Genomic DNA, 22,272 nt, shown 5'->3' with positions numbered 1-22,272 from the left:
GCCCATTTACTGATTCGCTGTAAGTTAATTGAGGTTAAAAATTGAATTGTTTTTATGTAAAACCATAATTTACAGCAACAGCGCCCAGCCGAATGATTGCACTGTTGATTGGAGGAAGATTAAGCAGGAGAAAACCACTTATGTAAGTTTTGTTTTAAGAATTAGTATGTAAACAAACACTAATGAAATTAAATCAGCTTTTAGCGCATAATTACACTAACTACTGTGTGTTTCGCTCAAAAGAGGGCATGTCCTGCAATCTCCGACAACAAATACTATTTTTTCCTACATACATATTTTTGAAAAAGAGGGTGAATTGAGATTTTTTATATTTTAAAATAAAAATTATAAGGTGAAAAAGCGTACACAATTTTGCTTCTTTTGATACCCATATTGAAAATTAGGAATGAAAATTTGAGTACTTTCGAAAAAATACGGTATTTTGTTAAAATTATAGTATTTTCCAAAAAAAATGCTCTTTTTATGTGAAAAAGCAACCAAATTTCGCTTCGAGTATCAAATATTGCAAATTTTGAAAATTTGGGCATTTTCTTAAAACTACAGTATTTTGTGAAAGTTTTGGTTCTTAACAAAAAAACTCTAATAAAGTGAAAAAGCATACAAAATTTCGCTTCGTTTGGTAATCATAATGCAAAATAAGGAAAATTTAAGTAAAAAATTTAAAATTCAACATGATATGGTTGGATTAAGTTGATTTCAGAAAGATTTTAAAAATGAGTCATCGTCGATTATCGGCGATACTATTATCGCCGATAGAATTATCGATATAACGATAACGATAGAACTCGTTATCGAGCCTCGATAATTTTATCATGATGTCTACAAAGTTGATATTCAACCGATTTCCAATTTGGCATGGAATTGCTCAGGGGTCATTCCACCTCACACGAAATTTGTATTGAATCCAAAAAATGCCCATGGTTAATTTATTATTGACGCATTAGCACTTTGATATCTGCATATTAAACCTCATGCTTACACGTCAGTCGTCTTAAAATAAGTGTGCAGGCAGATGGTTATTGAATAACAATACAAATAAATATGACTATGATATTCCAAAATCATGACCATTGATGTGAGAAGAAATATAAGATAGCCCAACAGGTCTTAAATCGACCTGATTTTATTTTAAAAATGCCATACATATTATAAGACAATAAAAACGCATAACTTGAGTTATAATTCGTTCAATTATATTTTTGTTCAATCGTACACAAAAAATAATACAATATTGAAATCAAAATTTCTGATCAATGAGGGGATATTGTTAACTTCTCAAATCGTAGAAGAGATTTATTTATCAACACCAATTGAGGCAGATGGGGATAGCCCACACACTTATTTTATGACGATTGGTGTTTAAGCATGAGGTTTATTATGCAGACGTTAATGTGCTAATGCGTCAATAACAAATTAATCATGGTCCTTGTTCTGTTCCACAAATTTTATACAGTTTTTAGAATTCATAATAAGTTGTGTGTTATTTTTGAATTATAATATTTTTAACTTAAATAGATAAAATCTACTTCAGTCTACTATAAAAGTATTTCAACAGCAAACACCACGCAATTTGTCTACTCTCGTTTATATGAATGGAAACCAAATTGGCAACACAGTGATCAGTTTTTCGCAAACAATCATTTATCAACCCGTCAATGCACACGTTGTTATTGGCAATGACTTTGAAATCGCTCAGCTGAAACCGAAAGCAGCTATACCGTAGCATTTCTAGGGAGTCTGTGTCCAAAATTCGGTAACCGGATTGCGAATCAGTCTAAAACAAATCGTCGCCATCGTGCTAACTTGTCGTACGTGCATTTTGGGCCAAATTGAGTTAAGAACGCCATTTTGTGCAGCTCACAATGCCTCACCTTTTGACCTTCACAGATCCCCAAAAATCGATTTCAATCCTGAGATATTCAACAAAAACCGAAAAAACTCCGTGCATTTTTGTCACTTTACATATGAACGTAGTTTCAATCTTGTCGTGCTATCTTGTCACTCCATGAAAATTGATGTAAGTGCGACAAAAGGCCAAAGGGATTTCAGGCCAGAAAAGTCAGGATGCGTTTGTCGCACGTACAAGCTAGACTACCGTAAACATTTGTAATTATTACTCGGGACTCCAGCAACCAACTTCAACCAAACTTTGGGACAATGCACAGAATGGTCAGCCAAACAAAACGTGTTTGTTATTGTTTACATTGCGTGCTCTCGTTTTTGAATATTCAAGGTCAAACATTGAAACGCGTTTTTCTCGGAACGTCGAAATGGCGGGTGCGACAAGATAGCACGACGACGTCGAAATGACGACGGGCGGTTGATGGCGTGTTGGGCGCATGTGCTCGTAAATCGGGCACAATGCAAAATTAGAAACTTGTTGCTGTTTTCAAGGTTGTTCTTCCGGACCCAGCATCCGACGACGGGGACAGAAGTGGGCCTAGTGAGGCACGGGTTGCCAAAACTTGGTATAGCTTGGCTAAGACTAGGAAATCAGTGTTTGGGGCTGGTTTTTGGAGGGATCGTATGTGAAGGTATTCATCAACATCAATGTCTTAAGCGTGTCTTGATTCTGTCTGCCCCATTGGGCTTTTGTTGTTGATGAACGCTGCAAGACTACACTGAGCGTAAAAAATTATAACCGATGCAACCGACCGGTTTGGTTGCAGTTCTTGTACACAACCGTGTGCCGGAACATTTTAGCTCTATGTATTAATCAAATTAAAATAATTGGTCCCCAATTGATTGACTGCAAAACATGATGTACACAGCGTTTTTTTTTTTTGCAAACCGGTGTAGTGGCTTTTTTTGGTTAGTAAGCGTGACCGCTAAATCTTTGCAAACTGCAAATCTGTTAGAAACTTTGTACCTTCATCTTGTAGTCTGGGGTTGAGGATCGATCAGTTTAAATTGTTTTTTCGATCAGGTCAGATCTAAGTATTCTAAAGTGTCGCAAGCTAAAATGGCCAATACAGAACCCACCAAAATAACAAGCATTTTCCCGAAGCGTCGCCAGGATATGTGGCGGTGGGATGGTTGGGGTTACAAGGATTCGCAACTCGCCTATCGGAACGGTACGGTTACGTTCGTCGGGGACCGATATCCCCTGGCTGGAAGGCTGGACAACTTTCGTGATTGGGTGTTTGATATGTTCAAGATTCATCCGTCCCAGACTAACGAAGCGGCCACACTTCCAACGGAGTTTCCAGAACCAAAGCGGAACGAAGAGTTTCTAGCTGCATTGAAGGACTACGGAATAGATTTCTCAGAGGATGGCATGGACCGTATCATGAGAAGTCACGGTCAGACGTTGCAGGATGTGCAAAATATGAGAGTTCACAATTTCAAAAGACTTCCGGATGTGGTTGTTTGGCCAGCCTGTCACGAACAGGTGGTGAGGCTCGTGAAGTTGGCGGAAGACCATGACATCGTCCTCATTCCTGTTGGAGGAAACACCTCGGTTTCCCTCGCTTCAACAACACCACAAATTTACGATCGTACCATTGCTGTGCTGGACATGACGCAGATGAATCGCATGCTGTGGATTTCCAAGGAAAACATGACAGCCTGTTTCGAGGTCGGCGTGATCGGCCAGGACATTGAGAGGGAATTAAATAAACACGGTTATACTCTTGGTCATGAGCCAGATTCGCACGAGTTTTCCTCTCTTGGGGGGTGGATCGCGACTCGTGCTTCCGGGATGAAGAAGAATCGTTACGGAAACATCGAGGACATTGTCAAACGTATCAAAATGGTTACGACTAAAGGTGTCTTGGAAAAACAGTTCACAGCACCAAGATATTCCATCGGACCTGACTTCGACCATGTGATGTTTGGCTCGGAAGGAACTCTCGGGGTCATCACGGAAGCAGTGGTTCAGATTCGTCGTGTTCCGGATGTACGCCACTATGAGTCACTAGTGTTTCCCAATTTTGAGTCTGGAGTTCGGTGCTTGCGAGAAGTAGCTGAGAAACGGCTTCAACCAACCAGTATCCGACTGATTGATAACATCCAGTTTAAATGTGCTACTTTGCTCGATCCAGCAGGAGGAGTTTTCACTGGCGTCAAAGAATTTTTCAAAGAGTTTTACCTATCGAAGTTGTGTGGATTTGACATTGATCGTATTGCAGCGGCAACGGTGATGTTCGAGGGAGATGCCGAATCTGTGGCCATTCATGAAAAACAAATATTTGCAATCGCTAAGAAACATGGTGCCATCAGAGGAGGGGAAAAGAATGGCAAAAAAGGATACCAACTAACGTTCGTAGTGGCTTACATTCGGGTGAGTGATTTGTGATCTACAATTAAATCAGTGTAATTTCAATCCATAAAATCCTCAGGATTTTTGCTGGGACCTGAACATCGTTGGAGAGTCGTTTGAGACAGCAGTTCCCTGGGACAAGTGTCTCACCTTGTACAACAACGTTCGGGCTTGCTTGAAACGGGAGTTGGCCAAACGTGGCATTCAGTATTACGCCATTTCCGGTAGAGTCACGCAGAGCTACGATTTGGGATGCTGTGTGTACTTTTATCTGTTGTTTAAACATCTGGACGATCCGGCCATGTCGTTGAAAATGTTCATGGAAATTGAAGACGCAGCGCGGGATGAGATACTGGCCTGTGGAGGAACTTTGAGCCATCATCATGGAGTTGGCAAGTTAAGAAGCAAATGGTATCCGGCTGTGGTTTCCCAGGTTGGCGTTGGACTATATCGGGCAGTAAAGCAGGAGCTGGATCCGAACAATATCTTCGCCGCTGGTAATTTGTTAGGTGAAAATCAGAATGTCTCTAAATTGTGAGGAGCAAACAGAGAAAATTCGATGTTTTTAGTTTTCAACTTTTGACCGATGTTATCTTTGTAATTATAATCTGTCGAAAAGTGTGTGTTTTTAGTTTAAATATATTAAATCAAAATTGTTAAAATGAAAAAAATCTTAGCTGGGCCCACCCACACTAAATCTGAAACAAATTCTTTTCAATTTGGTGAAACTTTGGTCTAAAAAATAATTTGGCCTATCATCACGAATCCGGAGCCGATTCCAGAAATTTTGTAGCTGAAAACTATATTAAGAAAAAAAGGTGGTTAAGGGATGTTATGATAATTTGCAAAAAACTCGAAAAACTTATTTAACACAGAAAAAAGTGAAAACACCTCTGTATTTTCTGTTTTTTGTCTACTGTATATTGAGAGACATGGGAAATTCATAATAATTTTTAAATCAGCAATAAAACCGTTGCAAATATTTTACAAAGTTTATGTCCCCCCCCCCCCCCCGCCCTCCCCCTCCAGGACCAGAACCCGTGGTAAAGGGGTAAGCGTGGTTGTCTCTCACCCAATCGGTCTGGGTTCGATCGCAGAAGGTCCCGGCATTTTTTTTGTGAAATTCCGATGTACAGTGCAATGCATTTTTAATCAATTTTCTCATTCAAATGTTAACGCCATGGCTTGTGACTTCAGTTATTATTCTTTTTTTCTATTTTTCCGACAGTCAGAAACGAGGGACATAAAGTTCAAAAAATATTTGCTACAGTCTTACTTAGATAGGTTTTTTTTTTTAAATTACGTATAATTTTCTAAAGATTTGTGATCAGGGATCGCAATTCCCCTTGGACAACAATTTCACGAGAATCGAAGAGGGTTCTGGACAACACCACACTACGGTGCATTGGGTGGCCAAAGTTTAAAAAAGTGACCTTCTCCAAATATTTTTTGTTATTTTTTTTCTCGAAAGTAAACATTCTAACTAAGAAAAATCGAAATTTTCAAAGCTCTAAGTTTGCTCATCACGAAGATACGCAAGCTGAAAGACAAAAAATGGGGTTAAAAATTAGCGTTTTTTTTTTGTTAAAAAGCTCATTTTTTAATTTTAACATAGCTCAGCTATTTGAAACATTATATTAGGACTTTCATACATCGTTGGAAAGGTTATGGGATAAGCTTTGAAACTATAAAAAGATAAAGTGTTGTTTCCAAACCAGAACTTGATTTTTTTAGTGAAAAACTGGGGCATTTTTTTGTTGAAAAAACGTGTTTTTGTGTTTTTTAATCGACTATTTTTTTGCAAACATAAAACTAAGATCACTTGAAAGATTAGATCTTAATCTAACATTGCTGAAATTTTCAACCTGCGATTTTTTGCGTATTCGGAGAAATGCCATTTTGAATATTAACGTTTTATCAAAATTTGTTGCAATCTTCATATGCGTCCGTTTATTGCTTGTTTATTGCTTGCTTTGCTACCTACATCGCGGGCTTCGTCGCTTCAAAATCGGTACCTGTCTCAAGTTATATGGCATGGACTCACAAAATGAAACACACAGCAGTAAATAATTAATATTTGACTTAAACGAATTTATAACGTTTAACAAAATTTTCTTGGAGGGGGAAGGGGGGGGGCAGGGGGTCACTAAAAAGAGAGGGGGAGGGGTTGTGTTCTTTAAGTGAGAATGTATTAGTAGATACATAAGGCGTCATCCATAAAGTATGTCACGCAAAAATCGGCCAAAATTAACCCCCCCCCCCTCCCCCCTATGTCACACTTTGTCACACAAGGTTGAACCCCCCCCCCCTCAACAAGTACGTCACATTTTGCCAGACCCCCCCCCTTGTTTTCGATGGGATTTTTTATATTTTTAAACTCTCATAATTTTGGTATTTTTAGCAATTTTAAAGCAAAATAAGTTAAATTATTCTAATTATTCATTTTTTAGAATAAACATTGCGATATAAAAACTGTTTTGTATCTTTTAAAAATTGGAAGACCTGGTATAACATTCAAGTATTAAAAAATCTTGAAAACTGTTTTTCACAGCTTTGTATCTAATAAGTTCAAACCATTTATAGCAGTTTTCTTATGAACACCCTGCTTTCAAAGCATTTATTTTTATCAAGCAAGAATTTGCAAAATATTGAAGTTCCAGCTGAAAAAAATGTGAATATATAATAAATTATAATGTGATACCGTCATCAGGGGTGACATTGGGTCTGGGGGATGTGTTTGAGTCAAACAAAAATGCAGAAATTTGTATGACCCAATCTCCCCCCTAGACCCAATGTCACCCCTGATGACGGTGCTTCTAAATAATAGTGAGCCAAAAATTTTAGAAAAGGGGATTTAATTTAATTGTGTACATTTCAAATTAATATTATGCAATCATAAAAAAAAACCTAGCGTGATGTCACAATCTCGCAAACATCTTGTCACACCTTCGGTAACCCCCCCTCCCCCCATAAGAGCGTACGTACTTTATGGATGACGCCTTATATAATAATATTAACTTGCAATACAATGTATACGCAATTCTGCCGTACTTGCAAATGTATGGAAACACTATTTATTATAAACAATCAACTATTGAAAAAAAACATGATAAGTCATAAAAATCAACAAGTACCATTTCAATACCATACAATTACAAAAAAATTGTAAGAAAAAACGTTTTAAAAGCAAAAAATATTTTTTCCGCCTGTTTGTATGGGGATGGCCCATAGTGCACCAGTGTTAGTTGAAAGAAAATGACACCTATCTATTTATCGTCTACATTATTAGTTAATGTTTTATGAAAACAGGATAAGACAAAATGGTTTATGAACAATAATTCAAGCAAAACAATGTAAAAGGACCGAAGCCGAAGTGTAAACAAAGAGTCTATCCTGCTCACGTCAGTTGATGTTTACATTCGGAACGAGCAGGATAGACTCTTTGTTTACATTTCGGCTTCGGCCCTATTACAATGTTTTGCTAGAATTGATGTAAAAAATTGTTATCATTATTTCTTCATTGAAAATGTTTTATTTCGAAAAGTTATGTTTTACACTTGACTTTTCAGGGGTTTTCTTTCTGTGGAAATAGTTATGCGGGCCGTTGCAAATATTTGTAATCGTTTATTACCAGGCTTAGTGATTTTTCACGCTCGAAAATTGCAAATTTCACGGGGACCTCAATTTCAAAACACCGAATTTCACGCAAATTTCGCGGAACGTGAAAAATGTTAAAATAACTCTGAAAATCTTATGTTTAAATCACGAAAACTACTTTTTTTTACGTAATTATATGTTATTCTTCGATAAACTAAAAAATCTACACTAAATTTGAACGTGACAAAAAAATCCTCCAAATTTTCAGAAAAGTTTCAACCTGTTTTATGGATGAGCTCAATATATTTTTTGAATCAAAATGTAGGGCATGCGTATGCTTATTTTCAGAACTGCTTCACTGCTAATTTTTTTTTTCGCGCATTTGCTTCTGTTTTATCATTTTACATTTTATTAAATTTCATATCAAAGCAAGATTTAACAATCTTGTCCAGCCAAAAAGAGTAAAATAATTTGAATTTTCGGCGACATTTACTGTCGTTCTAAGCATAATTGTCCCATGTTCAAAAAAGGGCAACTGAGAAAAACGCGATTGAAATTTTTCGATCGATTTCTGTGTTTCTACGCATAATTGTCCTGTGGGTCCCTATTCGCCCTGTATGTATGTCCCAAATCATCCCGGTTAACATTTTATCACCCTTATTTGTAATCCTCTTACAGCTAAAGAGGTACACAAGATGAAATGCTTCTTAAAACTCATGATTTCGTGATAAAAAAAAATACTTGGTGGGACATTTATGCGTAGAAGTTCAACGATGGGACAAACAGAGTTGGTGTTGTTTTCAAAGATTTTCTGAACAAAGTATTAGATGTTATGTGTTTTTCTGAAAATATACGTAAAATTAAGCTTAAAAATGATAAAAAGTCAGAATCGTCCAAAAATGACATGGGACAAGTATTCGTAGAACGACAGTTTAGCACATAAAAAATATTTTTTAAAGTTTTCATCTCACTTATCAAAAACTAATTTTAAAATCAAAAGGCAAAAATAATGTAATCTGTAACAAATTCAACATTATTATTGAAAATGAGAACAGAAAACATAAAAAGTAGTATTTTTTTTGACTTTCACGGGAATCATCCACCCAAATTAGCAAATATCGTTAGGACTCAGAAAAAATCTGAGACATTTTTAAAAGTTTTAAGGAAATACTCTTCATTTTTATTCATTTTAATTTTTTTTTTTGTTTCAAATAACATAGCAGTAAATTTTTTATTGCAGCGAACGAAGATATTACTAAATTTAGTTAGTTTCTAAAAGCAACTGAACAATTTTCGAATGGCACATATCATGCTTTTCAATTGAAAACTAATAAAATTTTCTTAAACAGTCTTTATGGATGATATAATTCTTATGTTGTTATTTTAAAAAATGATTTGAGGAAATTGATAAATTTCACGAATTTCTCGCCGTCAACGAAATCGTCAAAAATCACTAACCCTGTATTAGTAATTGAACCAGGGTATTCATTTACTTAATCCTACAGTAATTCATAAGATTATTTTTATTCCTATTTGAGTCTGATAAATTATTTTAAGAAATATTTTTACAAATCCACACAATCATAAAATTTCACGGGATTTCGCGAAAAAAGCCAAGTTTCGCGGATTTCACGCTGTCCGTGAAATCGTGAAATTTCACTAACCCTATTTATTACCTATGCTAAGAGGGAAAGGGATGGGAAAAATGTTAGATGCATTATATATAAGAACAATTGCCTTTTAATAATAAATCAATTAAAATTTGAATTTGACCGGACTGTTTTGTGTCCCGAACATCTTAAAGTTAGACATAAACTTGGCAAAATACTTTCTACGGCCTTACCGATGCATATCAAATATAAAAGATTCATATTTCAGTACTAATTGGGTAAAGAAAAGAAATAAATAATTGAGAAATTGAATACCTTCTTTTTTATCTGCGGAAAAAATGACTGACAGATGATGCAAATTTCTTCAATCACCAATACTGTCCACATTCCAATTGGTGACCATGATGATCATTTTGCCACATAGGAAGTCAATTATACGACATAATATAAACGCATAAACTTTGAGCTTGATGACTTCAGTTGGGCTTGTCAAAAAATTCGCATCGTAGCAAAACCAGTTTCTTTTTGCAAAAATCTGCCCATATTTCTCCCCAAGTCCATAAACCAGGCTGGCACACAACCTTGGACTAGTGCCGAAAGCTATCGCCTTTTCCCCAAAATTTTTGCCATCTAATTTGCATCCGGGCGTCGCAGCGGAAATAAAATATTTATGATTTTCGGAGTGGGGTTAGTGTCTGGCCGTGATTTTTCAAAAACACTTTTGCTGGTGGCAGTTTTTGCAAACATTAGCTACTTGATTCGAGATCAGTTTTCGACGATGGGTCGAAAGGTGCAGACTTTTTTTGAAGTGATCGAAATGTCCACTCCTGAGTCAAGTAAAATTACAAGCGTTTATCCCAAGTCTCGTCAGGATGTGATTCGCTGGGATGGTTGGGGCTACAAGGATTCGCGTTTTGTGTTCAAAGATGGGACGTTTACGTTTGTCGGTGATCGATACCCGTTGACTGGGAATTTGGACAATTTTCGTGATTGGGTGTTGGACATGTTTAAGATTCACCCAACTCAGGCAAGCAAATCTGCGGTTTTACCGAAGGAGTTTCCGGAACCGCTGAAGAATCAGGCATTTTTAAATGCACTCGCAGAAGAAAAGATCGATTTTTCGGAAGATGGAATGGATCGAATGATGAGGTGCCATGGTCAAACGTTACAGGACATTCAAAATTTGCGTCAACATAACTTCAAGAGGCTTCCGGATGTGGTAGTTTGGCCCACTAGTCATGAACAAGTGGTGAAGATAGTGGACTTTGCTGGGAAGCACGATGTCGTTCTGCTTCCTGTTGGCGGAAATACATCGGTTTCGCTAGCGTCAACTACTCCAGAAATCTTCGACCGATCCATTGCAGTGTTGGATATGACTCAGATGAATCGGATGCTGTGGGTTTCAAAGGAAAACATGACTGCCTGTTTCGAGGTCGGCGTGATAGGTCAGGACATTGAGAAAGAACTTCGTAAATACGGCTTCACTTTGGGACACGAGCCAGATTCGCACGAGTTTTCTTCGCTTGGAGGATGGATCGCGACACGTGCTTCCGGTATGAAGAAGAATCGCTACGGAAACATCGAGGACATTGTCAAACGGATCAAAATGGTCACTGCAAAGGGTGTGCTCGAGAAGCAATTTACAGCGCCGAGATGCTCTATAGGTCCTGACTTCGATCACGTGATGTTCGGTTCAGAAGGAACCCTTGGAGTCATTACGGAAGCAGTGGTCCAGATTCGTCGCATTCCGGATGTTCGCCATTATGAATCACTTGTATTCTCCGACTTTGAAACTGGAGTTCGATGCTTACGGGAGGTAGCTGACAAACGGCTTCAACCAGCTAGCATTCGGCTGATTGATAACATCCAGTTCAGATGTAGTGTTTTGCTGGATCCTGCCGGAGTTTGGTTCGCTGGAATGAAGGAACAGCTGAAAAAGTTTTATTTGTCCTTCATGTGTGGCTTCGATATGGATACAATTGCTGCGGCAACGGTTATGTTTGAAGGGGATGCGGACTTTGTCGCTAATCATGAGAAGCAGTTTTATTCAATTGTAAAAAAATATGGGGCCATTAGAGGTGGAGAGAAAAATGGCAAGAAAGGATATCAGCTGACCTTTGTTGTGGCTTACATTAGGGTGAGACGCTTTGTTTTCCTTTTATGAATATACTAATAAAATTTTAAATCACAATTTCAGGACATTGCTTGGGACATGAACATTGTTGGAGAATCGTTCGAAACGGCCGTTGCTTGGGATAAATGTCTTACTTTGTACACCAACGTTAAAGCCTGCATGGAGAGGGAACTCGCAAAACGTGGAATTCAATATTATGCCATTTCCGGTAGGGTAACTCAAAGCTATGATACGGGATGTAGTGTGTACTTCTACCTTCTGTTCAAGCACATGGATAATCCAGAGCTTTCTCTGAAGATGTTTATGGAGATCGAGGAGGCAGCGAGGGATGAAATTTTGGCTTGCGGAGGAACTCTGAGTCATCATCATGGTGTGGGGAAGCTGAGAAGCAAGTGGTACCCTGCTGTAGTTTCCCAAGTGGGGGCTGGTCTTTACAGAGCCTTGAAGAAAGAACTTGATCCTAACAACATATTTGCAGCTGGTAACATACTTGGAGAAAATAATCAGGTGTCTAAATTGTGAACATTGATGATTTTCGCATAGAGACATATTTGGGACAATGCTCTCCAGCATCACTTTTTTGCTTAGTAGATTACCCAACTTTGTTTAAATAATTGATTCTTATCGAGTGATACTAATGCTTCAATTGCATTTATATCAAGATACTTTATGAGGCATACATTCAACTGATGAGAATTGAACTACGGTCTGAATACTGAAATAATTTTACGGGCACTGAATGGCTCCATATTTAGAAATGAAAGAACACATTTATTTTACAACAAAATCCATTAATACCGGAACAACTCAAAAAATCTGATAATATAGATGTCCTAAATCGCCAAATATTGATTTCGGGGATTCGGTGTTGATAATAACATCAGAAAATAAATGGTATATGTATTAATAGTACACAACGTAACCAACACCATTTTGTATCATTATTTTAGAAATCCGAAATATTGCCCCGCTTAACTCATGTGCAAAATAAAATTTATATAAATTATTGAAAAATATTTTTGTTGTGATGGAAAAAACATGCTCAAAATCTTTTATTGATTCAATATTCATTACTGGTTTTTCATAACAATTTGATATGTAGGGGAAATATACCCTTTCTAATCAAACAACGATGCCTTCGTCACATGAAAAGTTTGATGTTCGATTAAAGCTCAAAAAATACTATTTAGGCTATAAACTTACCAGCAACAGCACCGCCTCAAGTAGGGGAACTATACTCTTTCTCAGCCTATTTCTATTATCGTCCTATCAGCACTTTGATCATGAATTGCAGCTTAAATAAAGCGTTTTTGACTGTTGCAAAGTAATAAATAGCTCAAATAAAAGTGAGCAAGCAACTCTTCATTGTTGATACATCTGAAAATGTTGATTAAATAACGGAAAACGGCAAAAGTGATGAGAATTGGTCGAACGGCTTAATGTGATTAACATGGGTATATTTCGCCTAAGCACACAAATTTATGCCATTTACAGGCCAAAAGATCAAATTTAATGCACTTTCGATCAAAATTTCTATTTTGCGAGACATTTCTCATCATTTTGGTGGCACACACATCGACGCGTAAGATACTTAACGAAAGTCGCCATCAATATCTTTTCACTTGCGCTAACATTTTCAAAACGCTTAAGATATGAAATTGCTTCCAACCACCGGCAACCTGTTCTTTAGAACTTTAGTTAGCCACTTACTTGAAAAAAATCTCGAAACATGCAAATAATTAGCAAGCGCCATTAAAAAACAAACGCTGGCGCGTCGTTTGACGTTTGACTTTTGACGACCCATTCCAATCGAAGGCTGAAGAAAACCGAGCGAGAAGCGAAGGCAAACAAAGAACAAAGGGTGGCTACCAACACCACCAGCAGCGCCTGTTGGTGTGAGCCAGTGATGCCAGGAAATTTTCTCTATAAATGCTACTTTTCGTGAGTGTTAGCTTAAAAAAGAGCGCTGGAAGAAAAAAAAGTACTAAGCTGAAAAAAGGAAAATGGGCGTGACCCAATGCACTCGACTGATTAGAATGCATTTGGGAAATATTTTTTTAATGCATGTAAAAGGAATAGCATTGCTTTCAATAAAAGTGAAAATAAACAGAAATGTTCACAAAAAGTTGCTCTACTCGTTGGCGTACTTGGTTTTAGTAAATTTCAAGGAACACTCCAGATTATCCAGCATCATTCAAACACGACCGATTATTAGGTTTAAAATGGGTTTATTCCCCCTAAATAAATTTCTTTGATCCATTAATTATCATATTTTTTTTCTAAAAACAGTTAAGATAATTCAGTAAAACTTGCCATGTTAACACTACTCTAAATCAAAAATATTATTTTGTGTTGACTTCCATCAAATATTTTTTAAATTGTTTGCATGCTTGTTTGATAACACCGACCATCTAAATTTCTACGCAGGCTCAACTCGAGGGAATGCATGGAGTTTGGGGTCCCCAGCAACACTGCACTTTGATGTTTTCAAAAGTATTTAGACAGGGCCGAATGGTTTTTCTCCAAAGTTTATATGGAGAAGTAAATACAAGCAGAAATTACATGCAACATGTGGGAGTAGCGGACAACACTAATTCCCCATACAAACTTTGGAGAAAAATCATTCGGCCCACAGCACCAACTGAGAGGGATGATAATATGTAAATTTACACAGCATGTAATTACTGTTTCTTATGTAAACTCACTCAATGTAATGTTGAAATATGATGTAAAGAGTAAAAAGTCATGGAAATACTCCAATGTAAATCTAAATCTAATGTAAATCATGAATCTAATGGAAACGTTGAGCATGGAAACTCAAATCTGATGAATTTCTACCCGTGTTCGGCTTCCTGTAAATTCCTATTTAATGTAAATCATATATCCAATGTATTTCTGCCAAACGTTGACTTCAAAACTACCCGAACTAAAAATAGTAATATTTGGTTCTCTTTCTATCGCTCTCATACTTCGCTGGCCCACTGCCTGAGCCTAGCCCTGAACAAGTTGATGCTTTAGCCACTCGTTTATAAAATGCGAAGATGGCTCAGTTGGCAGCGGGTAGCAGCAGTAACACCGAACATTCTACCCGTCGTCCGTTCGATTCCAGTCCAGCGTTATTCCACTTGGTCGTCGACGAGAAAGCGTCCCCTACCTGTGAAACAACTTTTTAAAATCATAATTTCCTTTTGCTGCCCGCTTCACTCATTTTAAAATAGAACATAGGCCACACCCTTTTCCTACTGCAATCCAAGTCGAGCTTCTCATTCCCATTGGCCAATCAGAATTAGTTGATTTGAACTAATGTAGATTTCAAAACTAATGTAAATTCCAAAACTAATGTAAATTTTTAAAACTAATGTAAATTTTCAATGAATCTAATGTAAATTTCCAATGAACCTAATGTAAATATACATCATTTATCATGATACCTTTTGTTACATGATAAATAATGTAAATTTATAGAAATATTTTTTTCTGTGTAGGTGAAAATAATAAACTCCTATATAAGCTATACTTAAAAGATTTCAGACAGGAAGGGATTTAACATAAAATTTCACAAAATAATTCAAAATAGAAATTTACACCAAGACGATTAACACGCAGTAAGATTATTACGTTTTTGCTGTGTGCACTCAAAAGATTCAAAATTTAAAATTGATGCGATATGGGCTACACAGCAAATAAATGGAGTAATCCAGCCAGGGTGTATAATAAATTTTGCCTTATTTTATGAAATTCAATGTAATATTACACCCGGAAATTTGTAGCCCATCAATATGGGAAACCTACTTGACCGGAATGTCAAGCTCATATATGTGTTTATCCTTTCTATTCTTCTTCGGTCTGATGGCAGAGCGAGCTAAGGTGCCAGTCCTTACTGTTGGTGCTGGGTTTGAATTCCGTCAGTTGCAACTTTTTTTCGTGATTACAAAAATTGTACATGCAGCGTGTTATATTAAGTGCCTTTTTTACAATGGTTCATGCTTTTGCATGCGATTTTACCATCGGATTTTTTTGCTGTGTAGGTTTCAATCTGCTCTAACTGAATCGAACCAATAAATAAAAAAAATAAAAAAAGTTAATGAAACGTAGTGTTAAAACCAACCATTTGAGTCGAATTTCGCAAGAATACAAAATTAAGAATAGCAGGAAGTAAAATATGCTAATATTATGACTCTCGCAACAAAAAAGTGAGATGAAATTTTGAATGCAGGATATACTCTGGAAAATTCTTCGACGATGACGTAATTGAGATTCAAATATGTGCTCTTTTGGGGTGTGTTTGTGTATGAAGATTATTTAGGATAGTCAAATACATATAAAGTCATTGGCCACAGGACACTGATGCACGATGTGTTTTCAAACAACACAAACAAATAAATAAAAGCAACCGATTAGATTTCGGGGTTGTTAAGAGTGGAATTCGTTAAATTCTTGCATTTTTATTGCTAAAATGTTAATGCTGCCATTCAAAACGTATTTTCAGTGTGCGATTTCCACGACATAGTGTTGGTAGGCACATGTAGGGGACATAAAAAAAGCATTTTCGCAAAATAGTCATCTCGATTGGCATTGGTCTGGTCGATGAGGAAATACAATATTTCAGGCCACTGCAGGGGGATAGGTGCGCTTTTCAAACGCAGTTGATATCTTGAGCAATGATTTTTTGTTAGTGTCGAATATTGACAAGTTGCAAGTTTCGCGAAAAGATCCGAATCAAATTGGGATTAGTTTTGAACGATAGGTTGAAGAGTGCAGTCTAGCAATGTCGCATCGGGAGCCCACGAAAATCACAAGTGTTCTACCGAAGCGTCGCCAGGACGTGATCCGTTGGGATGGTTGGGGCTACAAGGATTCGCGGTTTGTATACAAGGACGAAACGGTGATGTTCCTTGGCGACCGATAGGGTAGGGTAGTCATCAATGAGACACTTTTGGTTTTCAACTTTCAACGATTTTTCTAATTTTTTCATCAGCATGTTTTAATGAGCTTTTTGTTGCATTTTATTTCTTTTAGTGTGTTCAAACATTGACCAAAATATGAGATCGAACCGACATCTACAGCCAGAGTTATTCAACTGTCTCATTGTAGACGCACTTGGCAGGAACAATGAGACAGCTGGGGAACAATGAGACACACTACGAAAATCAACATTTTTCTAGCAAAACATCATGTTTTTGTATTGTTCCATTGCAGGTGACTTGCCTTGAACATTTTAGAGCAATTTTGCCAACATGAAACTTTAATTAACAAAAGTTATACTAAAAAGTATTTAAATTTTGTAAAATCCATATATTTATACCAAATTACTTTGTATGTCTGGTTAAATGAAGTTAAAACTCTATAAATATGCCAAAAATCACTTTTAATTCATGTTTTGAAAGATTTACATGGATTTTGAAATGTTTAATGAAGAAAAATCAAAGTGTCTCATTGTTACCCATTGGCTAACATGAGTGGGGAACAATGAGACAGCCCTGGATTCTGGGTATATTCTTAATTTTGGTCAAATCTAATGAAAGGACATTGTAGCCCAACTCAATCCCTATGGAACGTCGAAAGAAATTTGAAGAAATATTAGTTTTGGTGTAAATGGCAGCCTACGAGCGAAAAAGTATTTTTTGTCCATAATTTACTTTTACACCCCAGAATCAAACATTTATGAATAACTTTTCAAGGGAGCGTCCATAACCAAAGCCACTAATATGGCAGACGTGTATCCCGTAGACACACCTTTCCTCCAAATATGAGCCTGATTGGTTGAAACTACGACTTGTGAGAGCCATTTTATCATTGTTCCCCGTGTCTCATTGATGACTACTCTACCCTACCCGTTGAACGGAAATTTGGATAACTTTCGAGATTGGGTTGCTGCAATGTTCGGAATAGACCTGTCAGAAATAAGTAAACAATCGGTTCTGCCAGAGATGTTTCCAGAACCCATGAGAAATGAAGAGTTTCTCAATGCACTTGCTGAGGTGAAAATCGACTTCACTGAAGATGGAATGGAACGCGTGATGCGGTGCCACGGACAAACCTTACAGGACATTCAAAATTTGCGTCAGCATAATTTCAAAAGAATTCCGGATGTGGTTGTTTGGCCAGAATGTCACGATCATGTGGTGAAGATTGTACATTTGGCCGATAAGCACAACATCGCCCTAATTCCAGTTGGTGGTAACACATCAGTGTCTCTTTCTTCGACAACTCCAGAAATCTTCGACCGAACCATTGCAGTGTTGGATATGACTCAGATGAATCGAATGCTGTGGATTTCAGAGGAAAATTCAACTGCTTGCTTTGAAGTCGGAATCGTGGGTCAGGATATCGAAAGGGTTCTCAGTAAGCGTGGTTTCACACTGGGTCATGAACCCGATTCGCATGAATTTTCAACATTAGGAGGATGGATCGCAACACGTGCTTCTGGAATGAAGAAGAATCGCTACGGAAACATTGAAGACATTGTAAAACGAATCAAAATGGTCACGGCTAAGGGTGTGTTGGAGAAGCAGTTCACAGCACCAAGGTGTTCAATTGGGCCTGATTTCGACCACGTAGTGTTTGGCTCGGAAGGAACCTTAGGAATTGTCACGGAAGCTGTTGTGCAACTGCGTCGCATTCCGGATATCCGTCGCTATGAATCGCTGGTGTTTCCCGACTTTGAAACAGGAGTTCGATGCTTGAGAGAAGTAGCGGAAAAACGCCTGCAACCAGTCAGCATACGGTTGATCGACAATATCCAATTCAAGTGTAGCGTTTTGCTGGATCCTGCTGGGGTCTGGTTTTCGGGATTAAAAGAGCAGCTGAAAAAGTTCTATCTCTCGTTTATCTGTGGCTTCGACATGGACAAAATTGTGGCAGCAACGGTATTGTTTGAAGGAGACGCAGAAAGCGTCTCCATGCACGAAAAACAGTTCTATGCGATTACGAAGAAATACGGAGCCATTAAAGGTGGTGAAAAGAATGGGAAAAAAGGATACCAGTTAACTTTTGTGGCATGTTATGTTAGGGTTAGTTCCGTATAATCAACCAAATACCGAAATAAACTTTTAATTATGCTATTTTGCAGGACATTGCCTGGGACATGAACATCGTTGGAGAATCGTTTGAAACGGCTGTCTCATGGGACAAGTGCATTCCTTTGTACAACAGCGTTTTGGCTCGTATGGAAAAAGAACTCATCAAACGTGGGATTAAGCATTACGCGATGTCAGGACGAGTTACGCAAAGCTACGACACGGGATGCAGTGTGTACTTCTATCTACTGTTCAGACACATGGATGATCCGGAAAATTCGCTGAAAATGTTTATGGAGATTGAGGAGGCTGCAAGAGATGAGATTTTGGCCTGTGGAGGAAGTCTAAGCCACCATCATGGTGTGGGAAAGTTAAGAAGCAAATGGTACCCGGCTGTAGTTTCCCACGTTGGCGTTGGTCTTTACCGCGCTTTGAAGAACGAACTGGACCCAAACAATATTTTCGCTGCTGGAAACATATTGCCCGAGAACCCTAAAGTATCAAAACTGTGAAAATATTTTGTTAAAGACCGTCCCCTTTCAGTTTTTTTCGGGTTGTGAATTTTTTTGTTAGTTCTTTATATTTTAATTGTTTAGCATTTCTTCAGTATTATTTACCCCATAAATGTTTTATATTTTAACATATTTCAACTAAAATGCTTGCTTTTTGTTTATAATATCACTTCCTTTTTTAATGATTTGATTTGATGTGATTACCAACAGAGCCACAAGATTGACCTATGAAGCGGTTGCCTTGAATTACAGTGGCTCAGACCGTATGAAGGGCCAAAAGGGGGTGGTTGGACGCGAACACGCAAAATCACTCACGGTGTCATCAGGGGAAAAGAATCTTTTTCCAGCAGTAACCTCCAAAACAAAATGTGACAAAGCTGAAAAATAGGGCTCGCAGCCTGTTGGGGGCCTGAAAGAACACGGCAGACAGCGCTTGAAACTAACAGAGGTAAATAGATCGTCGTGCTAACTTGTCATACGTGCAGTTTGGGCCAAATTGAGTTACGAACGCCATTTTGTGCAGCTCACAATGCCTCACCTTTTGACCTTCACAGATCCCAAAAAATCGATTTTAATCGATAATCCGTACTTTTTCGTCACTTTTCATAAGAAAGAAGTTTTAATTTTGCCGTGCTATCTTGACACAGCCTAAAAATTGATGTAAGTGCGACAATTGGCCAAAGGGATTTCAGGTCAGAACGCGTTTGGCATAAGTACGAGCTCGGCTGCCGTAAACGTTTTTATTGTTTACATTGCGTGCTTTGAAATGGTCCTATAATCATATGAAACACAATGGCTTATAGAACCTTTTCAAATAAAACTTTTGAATTGTACAATTAATCAACAATTTTCCCCTTGAGCAATTCTCTACGAAAACGGTATTTTTTCTTCAATTTTAATTTTTGTATTTTTAAACCGGCTGAAACATTTTTGGTAACTTCGGTATGCCCAAAGAAGCCATTTTGTATCGTTAGTTTAAATTGTCAATTGTCAATTGTCCATCAATTGTCCATACAATTGTCCATATAATTTTTTGATCTATTTGGTGTTTTCGGCAATGTTGTAGGTATGGATACGGACTACACTGGAAAAAACAATTCACGGTTAAAAACAAATTAGGGGAAAATTTGTCACTAAAACTTGATTTGCAAAAAAAAAATCACTATTTTTATTTGTTTTTTTTTTGAATATGTTTTAGAGGACATCAAATGACAACTTTTCAGAAATTTCCAGGTTGTGCAAAAAATCATTGACAGAGTTAATTTTGAATCATTACTGATTAAAAAAAAACGAAATATTGGTCGTTTTAAATTGTCACGATTTTTCATTTTTTTTATTAAAGCACATGTTTGCCCACTTTTGAAAAAAATATTTTTGAAAAGCAGAGAAAATTCTCTATGTTTTGCTCTTTTGAACTTTGTTGATACAACCCTTAGTACACAGAAAAAAATATGTAAATTTACACAGCACGTAATTACTGTTTCTTATGTAAACTCACTCAATGTAATGTTGAAATATGATGTAAAGAGTAAAAAGTCATGGAAATTACTCTAATGTAAATCTAAATCTAATGTAAATCATGAATCTAATGGAAACGTTGAGCATGGAAACTCAAATTTGATGAATTTCTACCCGTGTTCGGCTTCCTGTAAATTCCTATTTAATGTAAATCATATATCCAATGTATTTCTGCCAAACGTTGACTTCAAAACTACCCGAACTGAAAATAGTTATATTTGGTTCTCTTTCTATCGCTCTCATACTTCGCTGGCCCACTGCCTGAGCCTCGACCTGAACAAGTTTATAAAATGCGAAGATGGCTCAGTCGGCAGCGGGTAGCAGCAGTAATACCGAACATCCTACCTGTCGTCCGTTCGATTCCAGTCCAGCGTTATTCAACTTGGCCGTCGACGAGAAAGCGTCCCCTACCTGTGAAACAACTTTTTAAAATCCGAATTTCCTTTTGCTACCCGCTTCAATCATTTTAAAATAGAACATAGGCCACACCCTTTTCCTACTGCAATCCAAGTCGAGTTTCTCATTCCCTATCAGAATTAGTTGATTTGAACTAATGTAAATTCCAAAAGTAATGTAAATTCCAAAACTAATGTAAATTTTCAAAACTAATGTAAATTTCCAATGAATCTAATGTAAATTTCCAATGAACCTAATGTAAATATACATCATTCATCATGATACCTTTTGGTACATGATAAATAATGTAAATTTATAGGAATATTTTTTTCTGTGTAGCTGAGATATTGCCATGCAAAGGTCCAAAATCGTGAAAATTAATGTTTTCTAAGTCTCACCCACCATTTTCTAATGTCGATATCTCAGCAACTAATGGTCCGATTTACAGTGTTGAAATAGAAACATTCGTGAAATTTTCCGATCTTTTCGAAAAATTACTTAAAAATTAAATTAATTTAACTTGAAAACGGTGCACTTTATCAAAATTTCACTAAAGTACTTTTTGATTGCAAATTCAATTTTACATCGAAAAATGACGTTGAAAATTTTTTGCTACCAATATTTCGATTTTTTGAAAAAATCCGTATTGATTAAAAAACTCATTACTCGATCAAGGATTTTTTGCTCAACCTGGAAATTTCTGAAAAGTTGGCATTTGATGTCCTCTAAAACAGCGATTCTCAACATGGGTACCGGGCCTACTTGATTTACATGGCAGGGGGTACCAGCCTAGAAGAAGGTTGAGAATCGCTGCTCTAAAACATATCAGAAAATGACAAAAAAATCCAGTCTCTGCCATTACAGCATACTGTCCACTGCCCTGATGTCCATTTTTTGATCTCTTTTTGAAATCTATTTGTTCCACTTACATAAATTCTATACAGCTTCAGCCACTCGTCTAACTAACGCTGAATTCGAAGTTAATTAAAAGTCGAGGTGTTTTTTTTCTCTTCTTAAATAAAAGGATTTTTTTGCAAGAATGAATTTGGAAGGGAATCTTGATTCTTCTTAATTTTTTTATCAAACGAATTTTGAGTGCTGTCTCAACATCAATTTGAATTCAGGTTTGAAATCTCCTGAAAGTATACAACAAGTCACAGTGTTGTGAGGACGACGCCACATTTGCGCGTTCAAAATGAACTTC

At 37.1% G+C, this 22,272-nt stretch overlaps 3 protein-coding genes across 3 annotated transcripts; all 3 read left to right on the top strand.

Annotated features, from left to right (window-relative positions):
- The first annotated feature begins 2,910 nt into the window (after positions 1-2,910).
- On the top strand, positions 2,911-6,231 carry LOC120418896 (alkyldihydroxyacetonephosphate synthase-like). The gene is made up of 2 exons (XM_039581427.2): positions 2,911-4,303; positions 4,362-6,231. The coding sequence occupies exons 1-2, from the start codon at positions 2,984-2,986 to the stop codon at positions 4,818-4,820; spliced, it is 1,779 nt and encodes a 592-aa protein (XP_039437361.1). The 5' UTR covers positions 2,911-2,983; the 3' UTR covers positions 4,821-6,231.
- Positions 6,232-9,582: 3,351 nt separating this feature from the next.
- LOC120418895 (alkyldihydroxyacetonephosphate synthase-like) lies at positions 9,583-12,536 on the top strand. The gene is made up of 2 exons (XM_039581426.2): positions 9,583-11,626; positions 11,687-12,536. Exons 1-2 carry the CDS (start codon positions 10,160-10,162, stop codon positions 12,143-12,145), a joined length of 1,926 nt encoding a protein of 641 aa, XP_039437360.1. The 5' UTR covers positions 9,583-10,159; the 3' UTR covers positions 12,146-12,536.
- Positions 12,537-16,262: 3,726 nt separating this feature from the next.
- LOC120418897 (alkyldihydroxyacetonephosphate synthase-like) lies at positions 16,263-19,282 on the top strand. The gene is made up of 3 exons (XM_039581428.2): positions 16,263-16,528; positions 17,454-18,636; positions 18,696-19,282. The coding sequence occupies exons 1-3, from the start codon at positions 16,392-16,394 to the stop codon at positions 19,152-19,154; spliced, it is 1,779 nt and encodes a 592-aa protein (XP_039437362.1). The 5' UTR covers positions 16,263-16,391; the 3' UTR covers positions 19,155-19,282.
- The last annotated feature ends 2,990 nt before the right edge of the window (positions 19,283-22,272 follow it).

The sequence above is a fragment of the Culex pipiens genome, chromosome 3 (assembly GCF_016801865.2).
Source record: "Culex pipiens pallens isolate TS chromosome 3, TS_CPP_V2, whole genome shotgun sequence".
NCBI lineage: Eukaryota > Metazoa > Arthropoda > Insecta > Diptera > Culicidae > Culex > Culex pipiens.
This window is presented reverse-complemented; position numbering and strand designations above follow the sequence as displayed.